Source organism: Macaca mulatta, chromosome 3 (genome assembly GCF_049350105.2).
Source record: "Macaca mulatta isolate MMU2019108-1 chromosome 3, T2T-MMU8v2.0, whole genome shotgun sequence".
Classification (NCBI taxonomy): domain Eukaryota; kingdom Metazoa; phylum Chordata; class Mammalia; order Primates; family Cercopithecidae; genus Macaca; species Macaca mulatta.
Genome location: NC_133408.1, coordinates 190,484,070 through 190,507,764, shown reverse-complemented (window position 1 = coordinate 190,507,764; position 23,695 = coordinate 190,484,070). Strand labels below are relative to the sequence as shown.

At 58.8% G+C, this 23,695-nt stretch overlaps 3 protein-coding genes across 5 annotated transcripts; 1 reads left to right on the top strand and 2 right to left on the bottom strand.

The window, feature by feature from the left end:
* Window positions 1-82: 82 nt before the first annotated feature.
* SLC4A2 (solute carrier family 4 member 2) lies at window positions 83-17,535 on the bottom strand. 3 transcript variants are annotated; one of them, XM_015135283.3, is made up of 23 exons: window positions 17,364-17,535; window positions 15,094-15,207; window positions 12,782-12,947; window positions 12,382-12,623; window positions 12,183-12,301; window positions 10,408-10,643; window positions 10,176-10,318; window positions 8,583-8,763; window positions 6,528-6,663; window positions 6,260-6,425; window positions 6,034-6,148; window positions 5,693-5,877; window positions 5,307-5,532; window positions 4,999-5,214; window positions 4,767-4,915; window positions 4,468-4,662; window positions 2,324-2,578; window positions 2,129-2,218; window positions 1,777-1,943; window positions 1,108-1,361; window positions 845-1,014; window positions 427-600; window positions 83-323 (listed from the first exon to the last, which is right to left on the bottom strand). In XM_015135283.3, exons 2-23 carry the CDS (start codon window positions 15,142-15,144, stop codon window positions 243-245), a joined length of 3,717 nt encoding a protein of 1,238 aa, XP_014990769.2. In that variant the 5' UTR covers window positions 15,145-15,207; window positions 17,364-17,535; the 3' UTR covers window positions 83-242. The 3 variants fall into 3 exon arrangements, with proteins under 3 accessions (XP_014990769.2, XP_014990772.1, XP_014990771.1); XM_015135286.2 differs by lacking the exons at window positions 15,094-15,207; window positions 17,364-17,535 and adding an exon at window positions 13,951-14,649; XM_015135285.3 differs by lacking the exons at window positions 15,094-15,207; window positions 17,364-17,535 and adding an exon at window positions 14,470-14,618.
* Window positions 15,154-15,204, bottom strand: LOC144340024 (solute carrier family 4 member 2 upstream open reading frame). The gene has a single exon (XM_077997751.1). The coding sequence runs from the start codon at window positions 15,202-15,204 to the stop codon at window positions 15,154-15,156; it is 51 nt and encodes a 16-aa protein (XP_077853877.1).
* A 1,682-nt stretch (window positions 17,536-19,217) lies between the features above and the next one.
* On the top strand, window positions 19,218-23,184 carry CDK5 (cyclin dependent kinase 5). Its single transcript, NM_001266418.1, is given in 12 exon segments — window positions 19,218-19,324; window positions 19,972-20,060; window positions 20,158-20,225; window positions 20,337-20,397; window positions 20,497-20,553; window positions 21,284-21,379; window positions 21,526-21,600; window positions 21,760-21,856; window positions 22,037-22,106; window positions 22,677-22,737; window positions 22,853-22,933; window positions 23,051-23,184. Coding segments are annotated over 12 exon segments (879 nt in total). The 5' UTR covers window positions 19,218-19,287; the 3' UTR covers window positions 23,138-23,184.
* Window positions 23,185-23,695: the final 511 nt, after the last annotated feature.

Below are 23,695 nucleotides of genomic sequence, written 5' to 3'. Positions count from 1 at the left end.
TCAGTTTTGGGATGGGGAGCAGAGCTGGGTCTCCCACCTCTTTCCCATTCATGCCCCCCATACAAAGACAAAAGGCCAGAGATAGGTGGGAGCCAAAGCACTTTACTGCAGGGGCAGTGGGGGAGGAGGGGACATTAAATTATTCACTTAAATAAAAAGGAGGGTGGGGCATGGGAGGGGGGACCCCATCCCACCAGCCTGTCCCCTCGTCCATCGGTCCCTCGGCTGTCCCTCGGCGGCGGCTACACAGGCATGGGCATCTCATTGTACTCGTCCACACCCTCCCGCTCATCAAACACCGGCTCTGCCTCGTTAGCATCCAACTGTGGGGTGAGGGGTGGTCAAGAAGGGAAGTGGGGGGTGGGGGACCTTTCCAGATCCACAGGGAGGCAAGAGGGACTGGGGGAGGCAGGCGGGAGGGCTTACACATTTCATCTCTCGCTCGGTGAAGATGCGGGTGAGCACCACCATGCGGAGCGGCACTGTGAGGATGAGGATGAAGGGGAAGGCCAGGGAGGCAGCTGTGGACATGACAGCCCAGAGCAGGGCCAGGCAGAGCAGCTGCAGGGCCGTAAACAGGTGCATACGGAGGGTCCGGACCTGGGGGGCGGAGACAGGTGAGCCCAGGTTCCTCCCCAGCCTGCTGCTGGGAAGAGCCTCTCCCCTCTTCGGAGTCGGGGATGGAAGAACATTCCTAGGTGCCACAGAGCCGGGTTGGTACAGAGAGGAGGTGGGGGCTGGCTGAAGTGGGCAGATGGGAGGGGCAGCTGGAGAATGACCCAAGTAGACCAGGATGGCCAGAGGCACACCCCTTCCAGTGGGGAGCTGGGGGCGGGGGGCTTACCTTCTTGACGTAAGTGACATCTGGGTGGTGTTTGGGTGGCATGAGCAGCAGATGCAGCCGTTCATAGAACTGGATCCCATTAAGGGAGGTGACTCCCATGTACAGGAAAATTCCAAAGAGCACAGCCAGGGGGATCTGCCGGAGCAGATCCCCGATAACTATGGAGAGGCCTATGGGAGGTGCAGGATAGTTGGCCACAGGGTCCCCTGGCCCCACTGGCCCTGGGGAATCCACTGGGAAGGGAAGGGCAAGAGGCCACATACCCACAAGCAGGGCAACCAGCAGCCCTGTCACCCGCTGTTCCTTGACCTCCTGAATCTTGGGCTTGTCCCCAGGTGCCACAGCCTTGCTCATGACAGTGAGCGCGTTGGCGTGAGTGACGGAGCGGACAGTGGCAGCAGCCAACCAGGGCAGGCCAAAGAGGGCACAGATGCCGCCCATGGCCACAATGAGCAGCAGGTCCAGGTGGAAGCCGGAGCCCTTCTGCAGCATGCGCTCCTTCTTGGAGATGATGAGCCTGAGAGAGGGAGGGGTGCTGCTAAGGCCCAGGCTGGACTCAGCTCCACAGACCACGGGGTCTTTCCAGAATGCCCAGCCAGTCCCTCCATCTGGCTTTGGAACCTGGTGGTCCCTGTCCATTCCGTCAGGATTCAAATTCCATTACACAGCAAAACCTCGGCCCCCAGCCCTTATCCTCCACAACAGCTCCCAGCTAGCACTGCCAGGCTGGCCTGCCCCTCCACGTGCTGTTCCTGTCCCAGCAAACATCAGGGGGTTTTTCTGCTGTCTACAGATTAAACTGTGGCCATCTAGGCATCCAAGGTTCCCTGAAGTCCCTGGGATTGCCCAGTGTGGCTGGAGGTTCCATGCTGAGTTCCCCAGCCTGGCCTGGGGCTCTGGCCTCTCATATCCCTTCGGCCAGGACCACTCACGTGGTGATCTGTGTCTCCATGAAAATGAGGATGAAGACCAGGATGGCAGGCAGCAGGCTGGCAACCATCATCCACACAGGGAAGGGGCTCTTCTCCCCCAGAGGATTGATGACCCAGCCCCTCTTTTCTGGGGCAGTCACCGAGAATCCACTGGGAACGCTCAGCTTCTGCAGGGCAGACACAGTGTGGGGACAAGGGTTAAGGTAATGTGGAGGGCATGCCATGGAAAGGGGTTGGCATCTTAAGGACAGGCTTAAACTTAAGGACAGGCTGGGTTTGGAGGCTGGAGGGGAACACCTAGACCCAGGGCGGTGGAGGCAGCAGCCCTTGCCTGCTGCGGGCAGCACCTTACCTGGGTATAGGTGTCCTCAATACTGTAATCCACAAGCACCATGATGAGGATGGCGATGGGCACCCCAAAGTCCCCAATCACCCGCCGGATCTGAGTGGGCAGGCACACTGCTCAGAGGCCTGCCACCACAGCCACTGACTTCCTGCCACCCCCCTTCCTGCCCCTAACCCCCTCTTGGCCTTTAAGCCCACGCACCCGGCCAGGAAAGAACCGGCTGTTCTTGAATTTGCGCAGGAAGAAGGCGATGAAGAAGGTGCCGGCCATGAGCACCAGCGACAGCAGGGCCGTGTTGGGCTGGCCCCGAGGCTTCCCCTGCCCAGACTGCCCAGCCAAGCTCCTGTTGCCCGGCCCCAGCGTGGGTCTTGCCCCGGCCCATGTCATGTTCTCACCGCCGTCCACCTCTGAGCTGTTGGAGGCTGAGCAGCCATGCAGGGGGTGCTCCTGGAAGATCTGGGGAGAGGAGGCCACAAGGCCTTCATCAGCTGGACCGCAGAAAAGATTCCTGAGGCTCAGTGAGTGACAGGTGGAAGGGGCGGGGCAGGGGAAAGGCTGGCCTGCTTTCAAGGAGCTTGTCTTGTTGAATTAAGACAGTGGCCCAGAGAACCAGCTGTGAGCACAGGGCAGTGTGGGGCAGCAAAGACCGAGCGGCTGGTTTAACTCAGGAAGGCAGCTGGTGAGTGGCACCAGCCAGGCTCAGAGAGGATCCGGGGGCCTAAAGGAGGAGGACATGAGCACAGAGGAGCACAGAGTGGTCTCTCACACACATCTGATGCCCAGACTGACTGTCACCTCTGGAGACTTTCCCCTTTCTACACTCCTGGATTGTTTGACATTTTAACAAAAGCATGTACTTTTGTTATTAAAAATGTGAATTTTAAAAGCAAATTAAAAATAATATATTTTTTAAAATAAAACAGGCTGGGTGCAGTGGCTCACGCTTGTAATTCTAGTACTTTGGGGGGCCGAGGTAGGCAGATCACTTGAGGTCAGGAGTTCGAGACCAGCCTTCCCTGTCTCTGCTAAAAATACAAAAATTAGCTGGGCGTGGTGGGCACCTGTAATTCCAGCTACTCAAGAGGCTGAGGCAGAGGCAGGAGAATCGCTTAAACCCGGGAGGCCAAAGTTGCAGTGAGGCAAGGTCACACCACTGCATTCCAGCCTGGGCAACAGAGCAAGACTCTGTCTCAAAAAAACAAACAAACAAATAAATAAAATAAAAAAGATGGACTGGGCCTGGTGACTCATGCCTATAACCCCAACACTTTGGGAGGCCAAGGCAGGAGGATCGCTTGAGGCCAGGAGTTCCAGACAAGCCTGGGCAATCTAGGCAGGCCTCTTCAAAAAATTTAAAAATTAGCCAGGCATGGGGCCCACCTGTAGTCCCAGCTATTAGGGAGGCTTAGGCAGAAGGAACACTTGAGCTCAGGAGTTTGAAGTAATAGCTCTAATGGTGCCACTGTGCCATTAAATATAGAAGTTTTTAAAAAATAAAAGTATGAGTTTTTGGCTGGGCACAGTGGCTCACACCTGTAATCCCAGCACTTTGGGAGGCCGAGGCGGGCAGATCACTTGAGGCCAGGAGTTCAAGACCAGCCTGGCCAACATGGTAAAACCCCATCTCTACTAAAAAAATACAAAAATTTAGCTGGGCATGGTGGCGTGTGCCTGTAATCCCAGCTACTTGGCAGGCTGAGGCAGAAGAGCCACTTTAAACCAGGAGGCAGAGGTTGCAGTGAGCAGAGATCGCGCCAAAATTGCACTCCAGCCTGGGTGACAAAGCAACACTCTGTCTCAAAAAAAAAAAAAAAAAGAAAAGAAAAGAAAAGAAAAAGTATGAGTTTTTGAAAGATTCATCTGTCTGGTTCAAGTTGCTGTTTGAAAATAAATTAAGGCCGGGCGTGGTGGCTCAATCCTGTGATCCTAGCACTTTGGGAGGCTGAGGTGGGTGGACCACCTGAGGTCAGGACTTCAAGACAAGCCTGGCCAATATGGTGAAACCCGTCTCTACTGAAAATACAAAAATTAGCTGGGTATAGCAGTGCACACCTATAATCCCAGCTACTCAGGAGGCTGAGGCAGGAAAATCGCTTGAATCCAGGAGGCAGAAGTTGCAGTGAGTCAAGGTCATGCCACTGCACTCCAGCCTGGGCAACAGAGTAAGACTGTCTCAAAATAATTAATTGATTAAAAAATTAATCTGAGGCCCTGGTGTGTGTGTTGGCAACAAGCCCCAGGAATGCTCCAGCCTGGCCTCGAATCCAGAGGATGGGACCAAGAGACTCCTTCCAGCCCTGAGACCTCGGCCCTCCTGGCCCAGCTCTCGGCAGGGGCCTGCCCACCTTCACCAGCTTGTAGAAGGTCTCATAGATGAAGATGAGTGATATCAAGAAGGCGAAGATCTCCTGGGTGAAGCGGGAGACAAAGCGGACCAGGAAACTCCCCTCCAGGGCCACCATGAGCAGGGCCAGGAGCACCAGCCAGAAGCCGATCCACACGCGGCCCACCAGGTACTCCAGGTGGTTGCTGCTACAGAACTGGAAGTGGGGGCAGTCAGGTCCCGAGCTCTGGGTGGGGATGCTGTGGGGAGGTGTCTAGGGCAGAGGAGGGGTGGCTGGAGATGGGCGGGAAGAGCCCTCACCGAGAAGAACGCCTCCTCAAAGACCAGCAGGGGCCCCGAGAAGCCGATCACCAGCAGGGGCTGGGCACCCAGCAGGCAGAAGACCACACCCTGGAGCGCTGTGGACATAATCAGCTCCGACACCCCTATCAGGTCCTGCGTCTTCTCTCCTAGGGGTGCAGGAACCAGCTCAGGAGCTGGCGGCCAGGCCCTGGGCAGTCCGCCCCACCCTCTACCTGAAGGCTCTCCTCACCCAGCAGTCCCCCAAAGGTGATGGCAGGAGACAGGGCGGCAAAGTAGATGAAGATGACGGCAGCCAGGCACTGAGGGTCAAGTGCATCTCTGAAGTCACTCAGGTAGTGGGGATAGCGGCGCCGCACATCTCGGATCAGCCCACCAAAGGGCCGCCCCGTCCGCCGAAGGGGATCATCTTCAGCTGCCCCTGCCGCCTCTACCATCTGCAGGAGCGCTGCAACCCAGGCCTCCATCAGGGCGCCCCAGCCCCTCCTGCCCACCTCACCCCCTTGAGGCAGCCCTGACCCCAGCCCGCCCTGGCCGTACCCTTATCTTGGGCAGATTTGGGCTCCAGCCCGGCCCCCGTGGGCAGCAGCCGGCCCTGCTCCTCTCGCTTCTTAAGCATCTGGCGCTGGAAGTGGGCCACGGAGCGCAGCAGCTCCTCGCCCTGCACTTCTGAGGGCGGCAGCACCACGCTGCAGTCGAGGAAAGCGTTGATGGCCGTCAGCAGGTCGTCCCGCTCGTCAGCCAGGTAGGCTGCCTCGTGGAATTGCTGCCAAAGCAGGATGGGGATTGGGGAGGGCTCAAAGAAGAGGGCTGAGGGCCTGGAGCTGGGGGTGGGCAAGGCCGGTGGGTGGGGGGCAGTCGTGGGGATCAAGACTGGCCCAGGGTGGGCTCCAAGAAGCAGGGCCCAGAGGAGGAGGGTAGCTGACCTTGTCTGACATGAGGGTGGAGATGGAGCGGCCGATCTCGTGGTAGTCCATGTTGGCACTGCTCGGGCCCAGCAGCAGGAAGAGGAAACGCACGGGCACCGGCACTTCCAACACTGCGTCCAACTCCACGGCCTCCCGGAGCCGCACAAAGGCCATGGTGGGGCGAGAGAGGAATTCCACACAGCCTAGGGGCATGGGACCATCGTGGGCAACAGCAGAGCAGCAGGACCGCCTTCCAGTCCCTCACCCAGGGGTGGCACCGAGGCAGGGCCAGGGAGACTACAGGACCCTGCCTCAAGGCCTGGCTGCCAAGGCCCCCACATGTGACCTGCCCCACATACCCACGAGGACCACCGTGGCCTCAGCATTCTCAGGGATCTTCTCCAGCAGCTTCAGCTCGTGCTTGGACTTGGAGCGGGTGATGCCACCTGGTGGTGCTGGAGGCGGCAGCTCGCGCTGGGGGACACAGAACAGAGCTCAGCCCAGCCAGGCCCCTCCCACTCTGAGTCCACACCTGGGCTTCCTCAGTCCTGCCGCCAGCCCAGGCAGGGCTGGTTCTCCCCTCACCTCTCGCTCCACCTCCAGCCGGGTCTCAGGAACACCTCCAATGAGAGGCTCAGTGACGTGGGGATCACTCTCAGCCCCCTGACCATGGTGATGCCCCAGCAGGGAGCCCAGGGAGCCAGCCGAAATGTTGCGGGGGAAGGAGAAGTCCTTCTCATCACTCGGGTGGCTGGTGGGGCAGAGGGCAGTGAGGCAAAGGAGGGTCAATGACAAGGGCCGGGGCAGGTGGGCTGGATGAAGTGTCGTCCCCAACTGGCCCACAGGGCCTCACCTGTGTTTCAGCAGCAGGGCCCGCAGCACATTGGCCCTGTCCTCGGCCTTGATCTGGTCAGAGATGACCATCTGCTCCACCACCTGGTGGGCCACTCCGGGCAGGGTCTGCTGGTCCAGATCCAAGAGCACAGCCCCTGGCATAAGATGGCACAGAGGGCCCCTCAGCCCCAGATCGCAAAACAGTGGCAGGAGATGGGATGGGAGCAGAAGCTGGGGACAGGTGGGGCAGCCAGGTGGGTGGGTGCCGGGCCTGGAACACCAGCCTACACATGAAGGACGCAGGCTCGGGTTCTAGCTCCCTCGGGAGCCTAGGTCACATCAACCCTCTGGTTCCTCCCCTCCCCCAGACCCCCAGGAACGTTACAAGGCTCCACAGAGACCACTGAACCTCAGTGACCAGAGAGGCCATCTAGGCCACACCTGCCGGACACTCCTTCCAGGGAGCATCCGGCCTCCACAGGGACGGTCCAGGCCACCCACTCTGTTTGAACCCTCTTAGCTGTTAGAAAACTCTCCTCTAAGTGAGCCAGGTGCTGCGTCACTCTAGGGCCTAGTTCTACCCTCTGATACACAACTCAGCTGGTCTGTGGCCTCATCCGTGTGGCTGTCCTGGAGCCATCTGAAGACCCCCCTCTGCCCCAAGCTTCTTGACTTCCCTGTCAGCTTCTCGACCTCCCCTCACCATTGCACACAGAAGTAACAGTCCCTTCGAAAGTTACCAGGTCATTCATCTGGCAGGGCCAACTTTCAGGAACAAAGACTAAAGAATAAACAGAACCGGCCGGGTACGGTGGCTCACACCTGTAATCCCACTTTGGGAGACTGAGGCGGGCAGATCACGAGGTCAGATCGAGACCATCCTGGCTAACACGGTGAAACCCCATCTCTACTAAAAATGCAAAAAAATTAGCCAGGCGTGGTGGCGGACACCTGTAGTCCCAGCTACTTGGGAGGCTGAGGCAGGAGAATGGCGTGAACCCAGGAGGCAGAGCTTGCAGTAAGCTGAGATAGCGCCACTGGACTCCAGCCTGGGTGACAGAGCGAGACTCCGTCTCAAAAAAAAAAAAAAAAAAAAAAAAGAATAAACAGAACGAAAAGCTCCTAAGCAGCCAGGCTGGAGACCTCAAGGCCTAGTGAGAAAGCCCTTCCACAGTGGCACTTTACCCAAAGCCCCTGAGCCTCACTCGGGGTCTATGGACTCTTAGTTGGGAAACAATTCTAAAAGCAAGTTTCTAGGTCCTCAGCTGCTTTGTTTTTTGTTTACTTTTTTTTTTAAATTTAATTTTAAGCCAGGCACAGTGGCTCATGCCTGTACTTCCAACATTTTGGGAGGCTGAGGCAGGCAAATCGCTTGAGCTCAGGAGTTTGACACCAGTCTGGACCACATGGTGAAACCCCATCTCTACTAAAAATACAACAATTAGGTAGGCGTGGTAGTGTGTGCCTGTAGTTCCAGCTACTTGGGAGGCTGAGGCAGGAGGATCACTTGAGCCTGGGAGGTGGAGGTTGCAGTGAGCCGAGACTACACCACTGTACTCCAGCCTGGGCAACAGAGCAAGATCCTGTCTCAAAAAATATATATATATATATTTAATTTTTTTCCTAAGCTGCCTCAAACCACAGAACCTCAGCTGCTTAGAAACAGGCCTTTTAACAACAACTGAGAGTGGTCACCCATTGTGAAGGAGCAAGCAAGCAAACACAGGACTCGGAAGTCCTGCATCTGTGGTGAGTGGTCATTTCGTGAAGTCTATACAGCTACAGATTATATCACATTCCACAGAATCTCTAAGATGGTACCAAGGCATGCTAGGAATTTCAGAAAGCTTTACATCAAAATGGCTTCTGGAACATTTTCGCAACCAAAACACAGTTGTTATCTGAGAATATCAAGAAGCTGCTGGCTGAAAATGCAAATACGAGCTGGGTGTGGACCACGCTCCCTCTGGGCTCTGGGGCTGTCACACATCATGGGGCTCAAGACAGATTTGGGGCCATTTGGGAGAGTTTCCTGGGGATTGGCCAGGCGGGAGGCGGAGGGGAGTGGGGTTACCGTGGGCAAGGGTCCTGCGGAGCTCCAGGAGACTGCGGAAGGAGAGGGAGGCCACGTGGGGCTTCCCCCAGCGCTCTGTCTCCTCCTCCACGTCCTCTTCAAATTTGATCCAGCGAGCTGTCTCCCGCCACTGGGGCTCCTGGTTTTTGTCCAGCAGCAACTCATTCAGCTCCACAAACACCTTGGGGAGAGAAGAGAAGGCATTTCAGGGTACAGAGCCGGAGGCAGCCCTGGGTGGAGGTCAGAGGTGAGTGGTATCAGAGGGAGCCAAGTGACCCTGGAGAGCATGAGCACAGTGGGTGGTGCACAAGCGCCCCAGTCCCACAGCCAGCTGAGACCCTGGACAACTGACTAACCAATGAGATGCAGTTTCCCGCATCTGTCAAATGGGAACACCTCAAAGAACTGTCAGGAGGACAAAAGGGAAAAGCACATGGCATGCTATATGACTCAGAGTAAGGGCTTGAGAAATGGCCACTGTGTATGAAAGCAATGGCGTTTTGTAGGCCTTTTAACAAGTGGAATGCCTACCAGCCATTCCATTGACAGGCATTCAAGAACTGGCAAAACTAATTGCAAATGAAGGAAGAGTGGTCGCCTCTGAAAAATACTGATTGGGTGGAGCCGTGCAGGAACTTCTGGAGTGTGGGAAATGGTTAGGCAGGTATGGGCCTGCAACAGGGCACTGAGCTGGATGCTTCACACAGATGCAGCTTACTGTATGCTATTACGCCTTCATAAAATGAGGACAAAAACACAGTGCGTCAGAGTTCAGGACCAGGGCCCTTAAGATCGGCGGCATCACTAGGTAACCAAGTGACCTTGGCCAAGTCACAGCACTCTAGTTTATGGCTGACACCACCTGTTGTCATCTTCACAGGTGGCTGAGAGGATTGAACAAGTACAGAGGCAACTGGGTTTTGAAAAATGAAGTGTAGTGCTACACAGAGCCACCTTTAGCCCAAGGGGTGCCCTTTGTTCAAATCAGAAAATGGCATCTCTTTCTAAGATGGTCATGATACAGAAATCAACAATGGCTCAGATGTGAATTAAAACCACAATACTCAAATCAACGACATCCACCATGGGGAGCATAATCACAGTGCCCAAGTCAATAAGCTCTAAGACGTGTATACTGCACTCTTGTGCAGTGTACAAACTTCACAACGAAAGGTGGCATCCCTGGGCCCGGTGTGGTGGCTCACGCTTGTAATCCCAGCACTCTGGGAGGCCAAGGCAGGCGGATCCCTTGAGGCTAGGAGTTGGAGACCAGCCTGGCCAACATGGTGAAACCCCGTCTCTACTAAAAATACAAAAATTAGCTGGGTGTAGCAGGTGCCTGTAATTCCAGCTACTCTGGAGGCTGAGGCAGGAGAATCGCTTGAACCCAGGAGGCAGAGGTTGCAGTGAGTTGAGATCACACCACTGTACTCCAGCCTGGGCAAAAGAGCGAGACCTTCTCAAACAACAACAACAAAACAAAGGTTGCAATCCTGAGGCTTGAGATTATAGCTGGTCTGAGAGGTAGGGGCAGGGTCGTTGGGGGAAGCTGGATGGGAAGTTAATGGAAGACCATGAAGCAGAGCATGGTACCTCGTGGGGCTTGTGGGGGGCCCGGGGTCGGGCCCGAGGTGTGGGGCCAGGCTCCCGCCCTTCTCGGCCACTCTGTGTGGAACCTTTGGCATTCTTCCGCACCAGGTGCCGCCGCACCCCAGGAACGTCCTCAAATCGGTGACCTGGGGGGGCAGAGGACCAAGGTTGGGCTCCCCCTTTCTATCACTCCTTTGCCCACCAGTGCCAGGCTTGGCCCAGGCCCAGCACTCACTCTTCATGAGGTCTAGGTCGGCTGTGGCCAGCGTCTGGGCCTCACTCTCATCCGTGGGGACCCGAGGCAGCAGTGCCTGCTCAGCCCCGGTCATGCTCCCAATGCGCCTCCTTTCCTGAAGGTTGTAGCTGCGGTGCCCAGGCTGGGCTTTGGGCAGGGGGCGCCCCGAGGCACCCCCGTCGTCACCCCCTGCGGTGCCACTGGCCACCACCGCCGCCGCCTCCTCCACCTGGGTTCTAGGCAGACAGAATGGCCGTGAGCCCGAGAAAGCCAGCCTCCCCCCCAACGCTCAGCACCCACACAGCGGGGAGCCAGGGAGGGACCACATCGGACTCCGGGCCCTCCTAGCTCCCACTCCCGGGAGGCACAGGTATGGGGATGGGGAGGATTCCGGATGCAGACTGCCAGCATCCGAACCCCAGCTCCACCCTTTTCTAGCTGTGCAGCCCCAAACGATCACCCCAAGGCCCCTCTGAACGTCCACTGCGAACATCAACTGCTCCTCAGCAGCCAGGACTGAGGCCAGACTCTGGCAGTGCCATGAGGGGTGAGATTTTGGAAAAGTCCCAGTGCAGGGCCTGGGGCAGAAAAGGAGCTCAGGACGCTGCTTCCTGACAGTCAGCATTCATCCCCCTGCCCCCTCACCCCCTGGCACACCCCTAGCCATGGGACTCAGAGGTTCACAGGGGCCTATGTTTAATCAAGAGGAATAAAGTCCGTGGCACTCGGCCTTGGAGATGGCAGACAGCTTCCTGCCCTGGGAGGAGGGGTGAGCCTCAGCCTTCACAGACGCCAGCTTCTGCTCTCTCCCTTCCGTCTGCCACACTGGGTGGCCAGGGCCCTGCCACGTGGTCCTACCCCTCTCTCTCAACATCAAGAGCCCCCAGAGCTCAAAGCTCGCGTCCCCTCTCATGACCAGGCTTTCCTAGCCCCCACGTGCCCTAGCCCACAAATTCGACCCTTTCCTGCTGCCAGGCTTTCTCGGAAGCCCCAGCCTTCTCCCGGCCATCCTGGCACCCCTAAGGCCACTGTAACCTGCCGCCCACATCTGTGCCATGGTCCCAGCAGGTTATGCGCTCCCAGAGGGGACAACATGCCCTTCACTTCCCGCAGCCCTTCACGCTGCCTGGCACCCAGAAAACAACTGGTCTGTGATTGTAGTGACCTTGAGACCTAGTTCAAAGTCATTTTCTCCAGGAAGCCTTCCCCCAAATGCCAATCATCCACCGGTACTGACACTTTCCCTGAACCAGCCACTGGGTGCAGTGACAACATGCTGATGCCATCTCACATGGTAACATTTGGTTTCCAACCAGCGTGTGTTGGCAGTGCTCCAAGGAGAGGGGGGTCTTCTTTGCCTCTTGAACCCTGGGGCCTCCAGCAAGTGCTGGGAGGTCACCAGTCCAGTACCTGAGCCAGTACTGGCTATTGCTCCCGCTACACCACAGGCAGGGGTGGGAGCAGGGAGGGGTGGGAGACGGGCAGGGGTGGGAGGCAGCTTAGGCAGCGCATGTTCTTTCCCAGGCTAAACCATACTTAGAATTCACACCACCCTTAATCCCTACAGCCACCCAGTGAGAAAGGTTCTATTATGCTTGGTTTCCGATAAGGAACCTGGGGCTTGGAGAGCTTAATTAAGTTACTTGCCCAGCCAGTGAGGGCAGGGCTGGGATTTGAACCCTGGCCTGGTGATTCCAAGGCTCATGCTTTGTTCCAGCATCATCTCTAGCAGGGGAAGTGTCTGTTGGGGACACTGTTGATTAGGGTATACTTACCCAGCCTGGGCCCCTTTGGAGGCCCGAGGAGTTGCCTCCTGGTGGGGCAGTGGTGCAGGGGAAGATGGACTGGTCCTCTCTGCCTTCCGGTCAGCACTGTCATCCTCTTGGAGAAAGAACTGTAACAAGGACCCATGTGGGCAGGAGTGACCAGGACAGGGCCCTGCCGACATCCCCTAGGAGCCCACGCCCAGCACACCTGCACCGAGGAGGGTGTGGAGGCAGGGGATGGCTGCGTGACTGCCCGGGCCCCCTCGGCCTCGCTAGCCTCATCCTCATCTTCCTCCCCTTCCTCAATGGTGGGGGTTTCTCCAGTCGGGGAGGCTCCTGGGCGCCTTCGAGGCTTCCGTCCTGGGCCCTGGGGTGTCTTGCGGCGGCGTGCATCCGGAGGCAGGTGGGTGGACAGTGGGTGATGGATGTGGTGGGAGGACTGGCGGTGGTCTGCAGGGAGGAGGGGGACTTGGCTGCGGCAGGCACAGCGTCCCCTCCCCTGCCATCCTGCCCCCCGCCTCGCTCCTCCCACTAGGACCCCAGCCCCTTCTTAACTGAAGAGTCAAACCTGATATCCCTGCCTCCCCCTTCCCTGCCTGCCCCCTCACACTCAAAGTCTTCCTCCCCATAGCTGCGGCCTGGCTCCTCCCCTCCGCGAGACCCGGCCTCATGTAGGATCTCCTCAAACCGCTCCACGCCCAGGGTGCGGTGAAGTTCGTCTTCCTCCTGCTCGGGGAACCCAGGCGTCCCAGGGCCCAAGCTCTCTGGCTCTGGCTGTGTGGAAGAAAGCATAGAGAAAAAACACACAGGACTCACTGGGAATTGTACCCCGAAACCTCACCCTTCCTAGTGCCAGAGACCCAGGACCCCTCCCCTCAGCAGCTATCTCCTCTAATGCTGGTGACTCAATATCCCCCCAGCAGCTGTCCCTTAAATATAGGGACCCAGGCCAGGCACAGTGGCTCACGCCTGTAATCCCAGCACTTTGGGAGGCTGAGGTGGGTGGACTGCTGGAGGTCAGGAGTTCAAGACCAGCCTGACCAACATGGTGAAACCCCATCTCTACTAAAAACACAAAAATTAGCCAGGCGGTGGCGGGCACCTCTAATCCCAGCTACTCAGGAGGCTGAGGCAGGAGAATCACCTGAACCCGGGAGGCGGAGGTTGCAGTGAGCCAAGAACGTGCCACTGCACTCCAGCCTGGGTGACAGAGTGAGACTCTGTCTCAAAAAAACAAAAAAGAAAACAAATCTAGGGACCCAGTCCTCCCAAGCAGTCTGCCCCGTCAAATGCAGGAAGCCAGTCCCCCTACCAGTACACATCCCTTCAAACACAGGGACCCAGTGTCCCCCCAGCAGTCTGCCTCCTCAGATGCAGAGACCCAGTTCCCCCAGCAGCTGTCCCCTGGGTTCTGAACTACCCTCATCCCAGCCCAGCCCCCTTGGCTGTGCAGTCAGTTCAGGGCAGGTGGAAGAAATCCCGTGTGTCCAGCCCGTCTGCAGCCTGGAGGGAGGGCGTGTGAACCGGGAAGTTCACATGACAGATAGTGAAGAAACTCCCCTTGGCCTGAGGACAACTACTGAGCCCAAAAAGTAACTTCTGGAGGCGCCCAAGCTGACCGCCCCAGAGCCTGTCTGAGTCAAAAAAACTAGCCCCGCAGGGACAGGAATGGATGCCCTTCAGCCCCCAGGAGAGCTCCCCTAGCCCCCAGGCCCCTAGCCCGAGCCCTGGGCCAGCTCCCTAGCCCCACCCCTCACCCCACCCCCACAGCCCCCACCTGAGTCATCCTGCGGGCGCGGAGCAGCGGCCGGCACAGCCGGCAGGGAATGCGGCGATTGCAAGAGCTCAGCACAGCTAAGTGGCAGCCGCCTGGTCAGGCAGCCTTGGTCCAGCCCCCCACCCACCCACGGTCTTAGCTACAGGCGCCGCCAAATATTTGCTCAAGAGCTTCTGGACCTGAAGGGCATCGGGATCTCCAAGGGCGGGGGTATGCAGCCCCCTCCATGGCGGTGCCAGCAGCGAGAATAAGGAAGAGCGCGGGGAGGAGGGCTGGGGCGAAGGGCGGGTCTTAGGGGCGAGGTGGGGACTGGAGCGGCTGGGCCTGGCAGAACGCCGGATGAGGTGAGCGGGCCAGGGGGCTGGCTTCTTCCCTCTGTACGTAAGGCTCCTGACCATCTCCTGGCTCCCCCATCGCCCAGCCCCACTCCCACCAGAAGCAGCCCCGTGGGACGAAGGGGCGGGGAGAGGCGCAGAGAGCTTGCCCCCATGGGGAGAGAGGGTAGCAGACCCCTCGCACCTGAGGCCGCAGGAGGAAGTCCATGGCCGGCAGGGGTGAACCTGAGAAGGAGGGGGAGGGGACCAGCCTGCGCCCCTTCCCAGTCACGTGCCCTTCTGGGCCAGAGTGACCAATAGCGGAGCTGATTGTGGCACGGGGTTAATCATTAGACTCCTTAGGAAAATCCAGAGGGGGCCATGTGGAGCGGTGGCCACGTGAGGGCAGGGAGGGGCGAGACTGGGTGGCACGTGGGCAGGGGGCGTGGCCAGTCACGGCAGGCGAGCTCCGCCCAGAACCCTCTCCCGCGTGCAGACTTGACCTGGGGCCTCTAAGGCCGGCTGGGTCTGAGACGGGTTGCTGGGTGAGAGACCCAGGGTTCTCAAAGTTCCTCAACCGCTGAGGCTAAGCTACCTAGGTCTTCAGGTAACAGCCTCAACTCCCTCCCCAGGACTGGAAGACGTTTGATACCCCCACTACCCATCCCCACGCACGACCATCATGCAAGGTCAGGGTAGGGATGGCAGCGTCCTCCCGGTCTGCACACTCACACACGCTCACACCCCTGGTTGGTGAGGACCCTCGGCCAGAGCACACAAGGCTGCCAGGGAGGGAAGGTCGGGCTGGCGACCTGGGAAACAAACTCACCGTGCAAAAAGAATCTGCGCCCTTGGTGGGGCACCGGGGGGCGCTGCTCATGGCCGAATCTTAGCCCTTTTCGCTGTCGCTGCGGCTTTCAGGGCAACAAGGCGGAGGCATAACCTGGATGGGGGAGAGGCCGGATCACCATCGAGAGCCCTGGGAGGGCAGGAGCCACCACGCGCAGGCTGCGCTGCTGGGGATCCTCCTGGACTATGAAGGGCCTCAGAGTGGCCCTTAGCGGCAGCCACAGCACAGAGAGTTATTTATAGGAAGAAAAGAGAAGAACAAGGAGACAGGAGAGGACTGAGGCGAGTGGGGCCAAAAAAGGCCGAGAGACTGAGTAGAGGGAGGAGGAGAGAGAAGGTGGGAGAGGCCGCAAGAAAAATGAGGGAGAAAGGAGTCAAGGCCCAGGCCCGGAGAGAAAGCAACAGAGATGAGGGAGGGAGCGATAATAAGCCGGGGAAGGAGGGGAGTGAAGGCTCAGGCAGACAAGGGAGCCTCGCAGGGTCAGGGCACCCACCAGAGGTGGGCCTGAGACCAGAGAGGGTGTGGCGGGGAGGGTGAGACACCCCGTGGAGCTGGGGCCGGACTGCCGAGACAGGAAGCAGACGAGAGGAAGAACTCTGGAGAGAGCCCAAGATGCCCCCGCAGGGAGGGGGCGCCCCCTCCCCAGTGCAGGCCGGCAGGAGTCTTGCCTCCCCCAGGTCCGTGGGGGCTGGCAGGAGGGAAGCAGGCTGGCTGGGTGGAGGGCAGGAGCTCAACTCCACTCACTCAGTGGGAGGGAGGAAGGCACAGAAGGTGGGCATGGGCTGGGCAGAGCTTTATAATGGGGGAGGGGCATGTGATGGGCTGGGAGGGGGTGGGCACCGCAACCTTGAGGTTCTGCCTCTGAGGGGCGGTCTGGATCCCGCCCCTTCAGAGCCTGGAGCCAGGAAAATCTGAGTGGCAGCGCTGCCATCCTCCTGACTGTGACTGTAGGGAGTCTGGGGAGGACACTGTATGGTGGGGGCAGAGAAGGAGCTGCAGGAGGGAGCCCAATCCCTGCAAATAGGGGGCCTATTCCTAGTGGGTCAGCACAGGGGACACCCAAGACTGGCAAAAAGTGATGGTACCGATGCTCCCAGTGTGTTGCTGGGGACTGGGGGTGCCCGACTCAGGAGTAAGACAAGTCAGTGTAGGGTCAAACAATATAGGTCGGGGGGGGGGGCTCACCCAGGATGGGGAGCCTGGCAACACATTCTTGGCAAGCACTCCAATTCGGCTAACTACGCTCTTCCCCTCCCCCTCAGCAGGCCTTCAGCCAGGGCGAGCGGTGTGGGTGAGCGTGAGGGCACCCAGTTTGGGAAGGTTGTGGGAAGAGTCCGCCCTGAGCACCTGCAGGCGCCCACTCCCACCTCAGGCTGTGCCCTCAACGCGCTCCTCCACACTCTTCTGCACCCCCTCCCCCGCTGTCCCAGAACACAAAGCAGCTTCTGTCCAGAGCATCGGTGCCGATAATCCGGGTAGGGGCACATTCCTCGGACCAGCCCCGACCGGCCCAGAGGATTAGCATCTCTCCCCTTGCCCAAAGGATTAGCACCTCAGACCCCCACTTGGGCATTAACCACCCCCCAAGTGAACTCGTAAATTCCACAGCTCTTCCATGTGGGACTGGCGGGGGAAACGAAGCGGGATAAAGTAGACCCTGGATTTCAGGCAGTGCCGTCTCTCACACCCAGCACAGAACTCCCCGCCTAGACAAACCGACCCCGGGAGTCAGGTCCAACTCTCCGGGCTCGTCTTTCCCATCCCCACCCAGCTGCTCCCTCTTCTGCCTGACCCCTTGTCCCGACCTTACCCGCCACCCGCCTTTCCTGGCTTCGCCTCCCAACCCGGAGACTGGGGATGGAGGCCCCGGGCAACCCCCAGTCTGGGCGCCCCGGACGGGACTGAAGGACTATGCGGGGTGGCCGGAGGGGAGGGATGGTCTGGAGTCAGCCGGGGAGTGGGAGGGCCGGCGGCTCCTCAGGGAGACTACCCACTCCTGGTGGCAGGGGGCGCGGCACCATGGCTTTAGGGAACTCTGAGAAAGGGACCCCGGAATGCCCGCCTCCGACCAGCACTCCATCCGCCTCCTCATCCTTCTCCCCAAGACCGCGGTTCCCCGCGCCCCAGTCTCCGCCCTTTCCTCCACTTCCACTCCCTCCCTGCTCGAGTCCCGAGTTCCCCCCTCTCCTTCCCCCTCCCTTCCTCCCTCCGCGGCCCTGGCCCTCCCCCGCCACCGCCTCTCCGCTTACCCGCTCGCTCTGGACTTCGTGCCCCGGGGGTCTCGGGGTCTCTCCCCGTCCTCCGGCACCCTCGCGCGCTCCCGACTACTGCCCCGTGCCCACCCCGGGGCGCGCCCCCGCCGCTCCCAACTTCTCCCAACTCAACTTTCCCCCGCGCCACGGGCAGGCCAGCCCCCTGCGTGCGCGCCCCCCGGCGCACCGTGCGCGGTCCCGCCGCCGCGGGTGGGGAGGCGGGAGCGGGGGCAGGGGCGGGGGCGCGCTTCCAGGCACAGCCCGGCACCAGGGGCCGCCCCCGCCGTCCCTCTGCCCCAAGCTTCCCCACTCCGGGCTTGGAAGCCCCGAGGATGCCGTCTCTTGGCTCCATTACGGCACCTCTGGGTGGAAAGGAGCCCGCCTCACGCTACGGATCCCAGGCAGTAAAACGCAGGCACAAGGAAATTCGGAGAAGTCGAAACATAAACGTATCGGGATTGAGATTCTCTTGCGGCCCCCCTCCCAAATAACCCCCGTGCCTCCAAGAAAGCCCCTGAGGGACGGTGGCGAGCAGGTGAGAAGGGTGACAGCGGCTGGAAGCTGGCTGCCCAGTACCCTGAGCTGATCTGGGAGAGGGCAACTTGTTAGGGGCTCCCCACTTCCTGAGAGGGACAGAGATTCGCTATGGTGGCCTCCTTCCTCTTGAATGGAACCTCCACACTGAATCGAACCCTAGTCATAGTCATCACTTATCATTCAAGACCTGTGTGTAGTTCTTGTTTGCCCAACGAAATCACAAAGTCTTCCAGATAAGGAATGTACTTTTCGCTTCTTTTCTCTTGTGTATGCAAAAGCATTCAGATAGAAACGAGTTAATTAACACGTGTTTGGCAGTAACTCTGGTTCCGGTGCCGAGGAGTGCTGTTTGGGATCCTTTTCCCTCGGTCCGTAGCCCTCAAGAATGCAATCATGAGACAATTAGAGAGGCAGCGCAAGGGAATCTATAATCAACTCCTTTAAGGGATGAGGTAGAGGCTGCTGCAAGTTGAGCATCGGTCTGTGGTCTTGTCTGTGGAGGGGGTTAACCAACCTGCCGGCCACACCCTGGCTGACTCCAGTGGGCCCCGTTCCGGAGACTGGGGTCTGGGGGGACCTCCAGGGCTCCACCCAGCTTTTCTCAGCATGTCAGAGTTCAGCGGCTGGAGTCGGGTGGGCTCCGAGACAACAAACGGGGCCCAGCAGAGAGAGGGGTCTTTGGCGTGTGTCCCTCCACTAAAATCCAGCCTCAAAGGGGCACAGCTGTTCTCTTCCCAGCCCTGCGGTCAGCTGTTCCCTGTGAGGTCATCATCGCTCACATGCATTCCCCAGTGAATCCTGGTGTCACTAGGTGGCTTGGGGAGAGGTGGAGGAAACCCGTGCTGAGGTCGTCAAGAGGCCGTTGGGAACTCAACGCCACCAACCAGGTCAGAGCTGGGCCGCCAAGGCTCGGGATCTAGGCCGCCAAACCCCAAACCCCTAACCGAGAGCGCTCCGCCCCCATCCCCGCTGCATTCTGGAACGCGTAGTCCCGGAGCAGCCCTTTTCAAGAAGGCTGGGAGCACATAAAAGGAATAACAACAGCGGGGCACGCTGGGAACCGCGGCGCCGCGGCGGGGCGCCCGGAAAACGGACACGCGTTGCTCCCTGGGACTTGAAGTCCAGGGTTTTGCCTCCGCGGTGGAACCGGAGCCCTGGAGTCGAGTGCTGCAGAGAGCGTGAGCGCAGACGGCTGGGGTTTGTAGTCTTCTTGTCCTCGGTCTCGGGCACTGCGGGGAGACCTTGTTGTCTTAGGACTACAAGCCCCAGAAGGTACTGCGCGGCCAGGCGGGGCGGGGCTGGAGGCTCGGGTGCCGCCTCCTCTGCAACGCCGGGGCCAGAGTCTTAAAACCGAGGGCCCGCAGGGGTCCCCGCGGCCGCCGCGATGCAGAAATACGAGAAACTGGAAAAGATTGGGGAAGGTAATGGAATCTCAAGATGTTCCTGCAAGAGCCCCTCTGCAGATCCTTCGGCATTCCTTGCAGCCCTGGCTCCGTTACCGTCAGCAATACCTACAGGCTCCGACCTCAGCAGCGGCTGCAGCCCTGGCCCCCGAGCTCAGCACTCCGTGCAGACACCAGTCTTCCCCGTGTTAGCATTTCCCGCAGGCTCTCACTCCAACCTTAGCGTTCCCAGTAGACCCGACCTCCCAACCGCGACACTTCCTGAATTTCTCACCCCAGCCTCAGCACCACTTGGACAACCTCACCCCGAGCCCCAGCCTCGGTTCTTGCTGCAGACCTCCAACCTCAATATTTCTGCAGCCCGTCAGTCCTCTCCCAGGCCCCTCCTCACCATTTCCAGACCCTTCCGGAGCACCGCCTTCATTTTAGACATCCTTGCCCTCGCAGCCGCACTCGCCCCTCCTGCTGAGCCCCTGGAGCCTCCGCGGGCACCTTCTCCTCCCTCCTCACCTGCCACATCCTCACTCACAAAGCTCACCCACCTACCTTCACCCTGAATCCCTTTCTTTGCATATTCAGACGCTGCCTTCACCTCCCGGGAGGCATTTCCTGGCTTAGGGAAGAGTGCCGCATCCTCCCCCTGACCCCTGACCTCCTTCCCCTAGGCACCTACGGAACAGTGTTCAAGGCCAAAAACCGGGAGACTCATGAGATCGTGGCTCTGAAACGGGTGAGGCTGGATGACGATGATGAGGTAGGACTGGGGACTGAGATAGGGCCTGGAGAGGGGGTTGAGGGCCTGGGCTGGGTGGGATCTGACTGCTGCCCACCCGGCCCCCTCACATATGCAGGGTGTGCCGAGTTCTGCCCTCCGGGAGATCTGCCTACTCAAGGAGCTCAAGCACAAGAACATCGTCAGGTGTGCGGGAGGCGGGTGCTCCTTGCCGGTGTGGCCGCTTGGGGGAGGCGGGGGCTGACACTGGACGTCTGTCAGGCAGACCTGCATGGCTGAGCCCTTCTTTTGCCCTAGGCTTCATGATGTCCTGCACAGTGACAAGAAGCTGACTTTGGTTTTTGAATTCTGTGACCAGGTGAAAGGCGGGGTTTGGGGGACAGTAGCCTTGGGAAGGTATAGGGGCCCAGACTGAGGTTAAACTCTGTCCCATTCCCCCACTCATATCCCTTTTCAGGACCTGAAGAAGTATTTTGATAGTTGCAATGGTGACCTTGATCCTGAGATTGTAAAGGTGAGGAGAGTGGTGTTGGGGGACCCCTCAGGCTGGGGTCAGAGTCTGCATTCAGTGTAAGCACTCCTTGGGCTCTAACTTTGGGCCCTGAACAGGGACGCTCTGGGATGTCAGAGAATGAGAAAACCCTGTTTCTGCCCTCTAGGAGCCTCCAGTCTTAGCAAACATTTTCACGTGGTCGTCTTTGACCCACACAGTGGCACTCTGACGTCAGTGATAGTATTTACATTCAGAGATGAGAAAATGAGGTTCAAGGAGATACACTCATTCATTCAATACATACTTACTGAATGCTTCACTGTGTGCCAGGTGCTCTTCTAGGCCCAAGACCAAATGTCTTGGTCCAGGTTCCAGGGGAGCCAGTCCTGAATGATACTACAGCATGATATTTATGTGCTGTAGTATCGTGTGCATACTCAGATGCCGCCAGGAAGGGAAGATCAGCATGGGCTAGGATCTAGGCGGGATCTAGGATCCACCTGGCAAGGCCCATTAGGCTATATGGTCCAGGAAGATGGGGACCAGGGCCAGTTTCTTCACTCTTGTCCCTCTAATGCCTAGTACAGTATAAAGCAGGTTCTGGATGGCGAATGAATGGTGTCACTCTGAACCAAGTGCTGAAAGGTGGGTGGGGTGGAGTGAAGCACAGGGTGAGGAGAGGAGCCACCCATTGCTGGGCACAGTTGCATGTTCAGGGCGTCTGACTCCCTTCTGCCTGCTCTCCTCCCAGTCATTCCTCTTCCAGCTACTGAAAGGCCTGGGATTCTGTCATAGCCGCAATGTGCTACACAGGGACCTGAAGCCCCAGAACCTGCTAATAAACAGGGTACTTCTTGGGAAGAAGGTGGGGAGTGGGAAGCCTGGGGCCAGGGCATGGGGAGCACGGAGGGAAGAGGACTGGGAGGATGGAGTCTGTGCTGTCCCAAGGCTGCCTAAAGGCCCTTCTCCATGTCCCCTTCCCATTCCCCTCAGAATGGGGAGCTGAAATTGGCTGATTTCGGCCTGGCTCGAGCCTTTGGGATCCCTGTCCGCTGTTACTCAGCTGAGGTGAGCTAGGAGATGGGATATGGGATTGGGGGAGGGAGTCCCTCAGCTCCAACCTCAGGACCCAAAACACTATTTTCCTCTCCTCTCTGAGCCTCCTCCTCAAACCTCCTCCCCAGCCCTCTAAGTGGGAGTCCCCTGTCGGGGGGCGGTCTCCTCCAGGTGGTCACACTGTGGTACCGCCCACCGGATGTCCTCTTTGGGGCCAAGCTGTACTCCACGTCCATCGACATGTGGTCAGCCGGCTGCATCTTTGCAGGTGACGTGCTGGGGCGCTCCAGAGGCACCTTCTTTCCCATTTGGGTTGACAAATAGGGTCTGAAGGGTTCCCTCTAGGGGAAGGGAGGGAGGCTCTGGGACTGGGGCTGGAAGGTCAGGGGGCACCTCAGAGTGAGGGGTCCTTCACATGTCACATCTTATCCCCCTATCTGCCCCCCAGAGCTGGCCAATGCTGGGCGGCCTCTTTTTCCCGGCAATGATGTTGATGACCAGTTGAAGAGGATCTTCCGATATCCTTGTTTTCCTCTGCCTTGAGCCCTCTGGGAGGGGACAGCCCATGGAGTTTTGAGTGCAGTGGGTGAGGGCAGTGATGGTGTGGGGTGGGGTGTTGGGGTCTGTAGGGCTTCTCTTGAGGGCAAGGGGAGACAGCAGAGGTGCTGGACACCCTGATTGTCACAGTGCAGATACACACTGGAGAAGGTATGGCTTGGAGACAGGCAGTGTGCCCTGGGGGGCAAAGCCAAGAGGGTGTCCCTCCAGGTGAGAGATGGATGCCAGGATGAAGGAGCCAAAGACAGCAGGACACATTTTGTGGGAGCGGGGCAAGGACCAGTTCATTAGGACTAGGACAGCAGCATGTGGGTTAGACTAGTTAGTGATTGTCATGGGAAACGTGGTTGGATGTACGAGTGACGTGCCCGGGGTTGCTTCTGTCAAGCTCAAGCCAGAGGGTAAAGGGAGGGTGAGAGAAGTAGGTGATGGGTATGAGGAATCCTCCCCGGGAGGGGAAGAGGCCCTCACCCTGCCCCTGAAGATGCAGCTGTGGCCCTTTCCCAAGTGATCCTTGACTCCGTGGACACGCTGCTGGGGACGCCCACTGAGGAGCAGTGGCCCTCTATGACCAAGCTGCCAGACTATAAGGTGTGATGGGGAATTGGGGGGTCATGGTTCATCAGGGTCACTCTTGTTTCACATTCCTAGCAGCCTCCACCCCCCTCCCCCTACCTCTAGTCTGACCCTCCCTGCCTTTCCACAGCCCTACCCGATGTACCCGGCCACAACATCCCTGGTGAACGTCGTGCCCAAACTCAATGCCACAGGGAGGGACCTGCTGCAGGTAGGTGACTTGGGGTAGAGGGTGGGTCAGGACACTTGCCCAGAGGGGACTACAGGAAGGCAGGGCTCTGGGCAGTGACCTGTCCTGAACCTGCCGCCTCCTTTCCCCCATCTCCAGAACCTTCTGAAGTGTAACCCTGTCCAGCGTATCTCAGCAGAAGAGGCCCTGCAGCACCCCTACTTCTCCGACTTCTGCCCGCCCTAGGCCCCAGGATCCCCGGCCTCCAGGCTGGGGCCTGGCCTATTTAAGCCCCCTCTTGGGAGGGGCAAGATGGTGGGGGTGCCCCGTGCACTGTGCTCCAGCTGTGCTGGGCCCAGCTGGGGTGGGGTGCCTGAGCCTAAGTTTCTCACTCCCTTTGTGGACTTTATTTAATTTCATAAATTGGCTCCTTTCCCACAGTCTGGCTGATGTGGTGGTCAAGTGGCTCTACAGGGGCCATGAGCTGGAGAGGTCTCTGCTCTGTTACTGCTGGCCGCAACCCTGCTTCTGGCTCAAAGACAGCACCTTGCTCTTCTACTTTAAGAGGCCATGACCCTCACCCCTCACCCCTGGGACAGGGCAGCACTGTCACTGCACACCCCTCCCTCCCACCTTCCCTCCCTCTGCCCAGGAGGGCCTGACATGGTCCCTTGGAGTGAGGGGGCCAGTATCTAAGAGCAAGAATGGGCTCCCTGCCAGGGTGGGGAGGAAAGGGCTGGGCCTGTCCTTGTGGTTCTCCATATCTCAGGTGGATCCTCTTGTCCCTTCCCTCATCATCCCCCC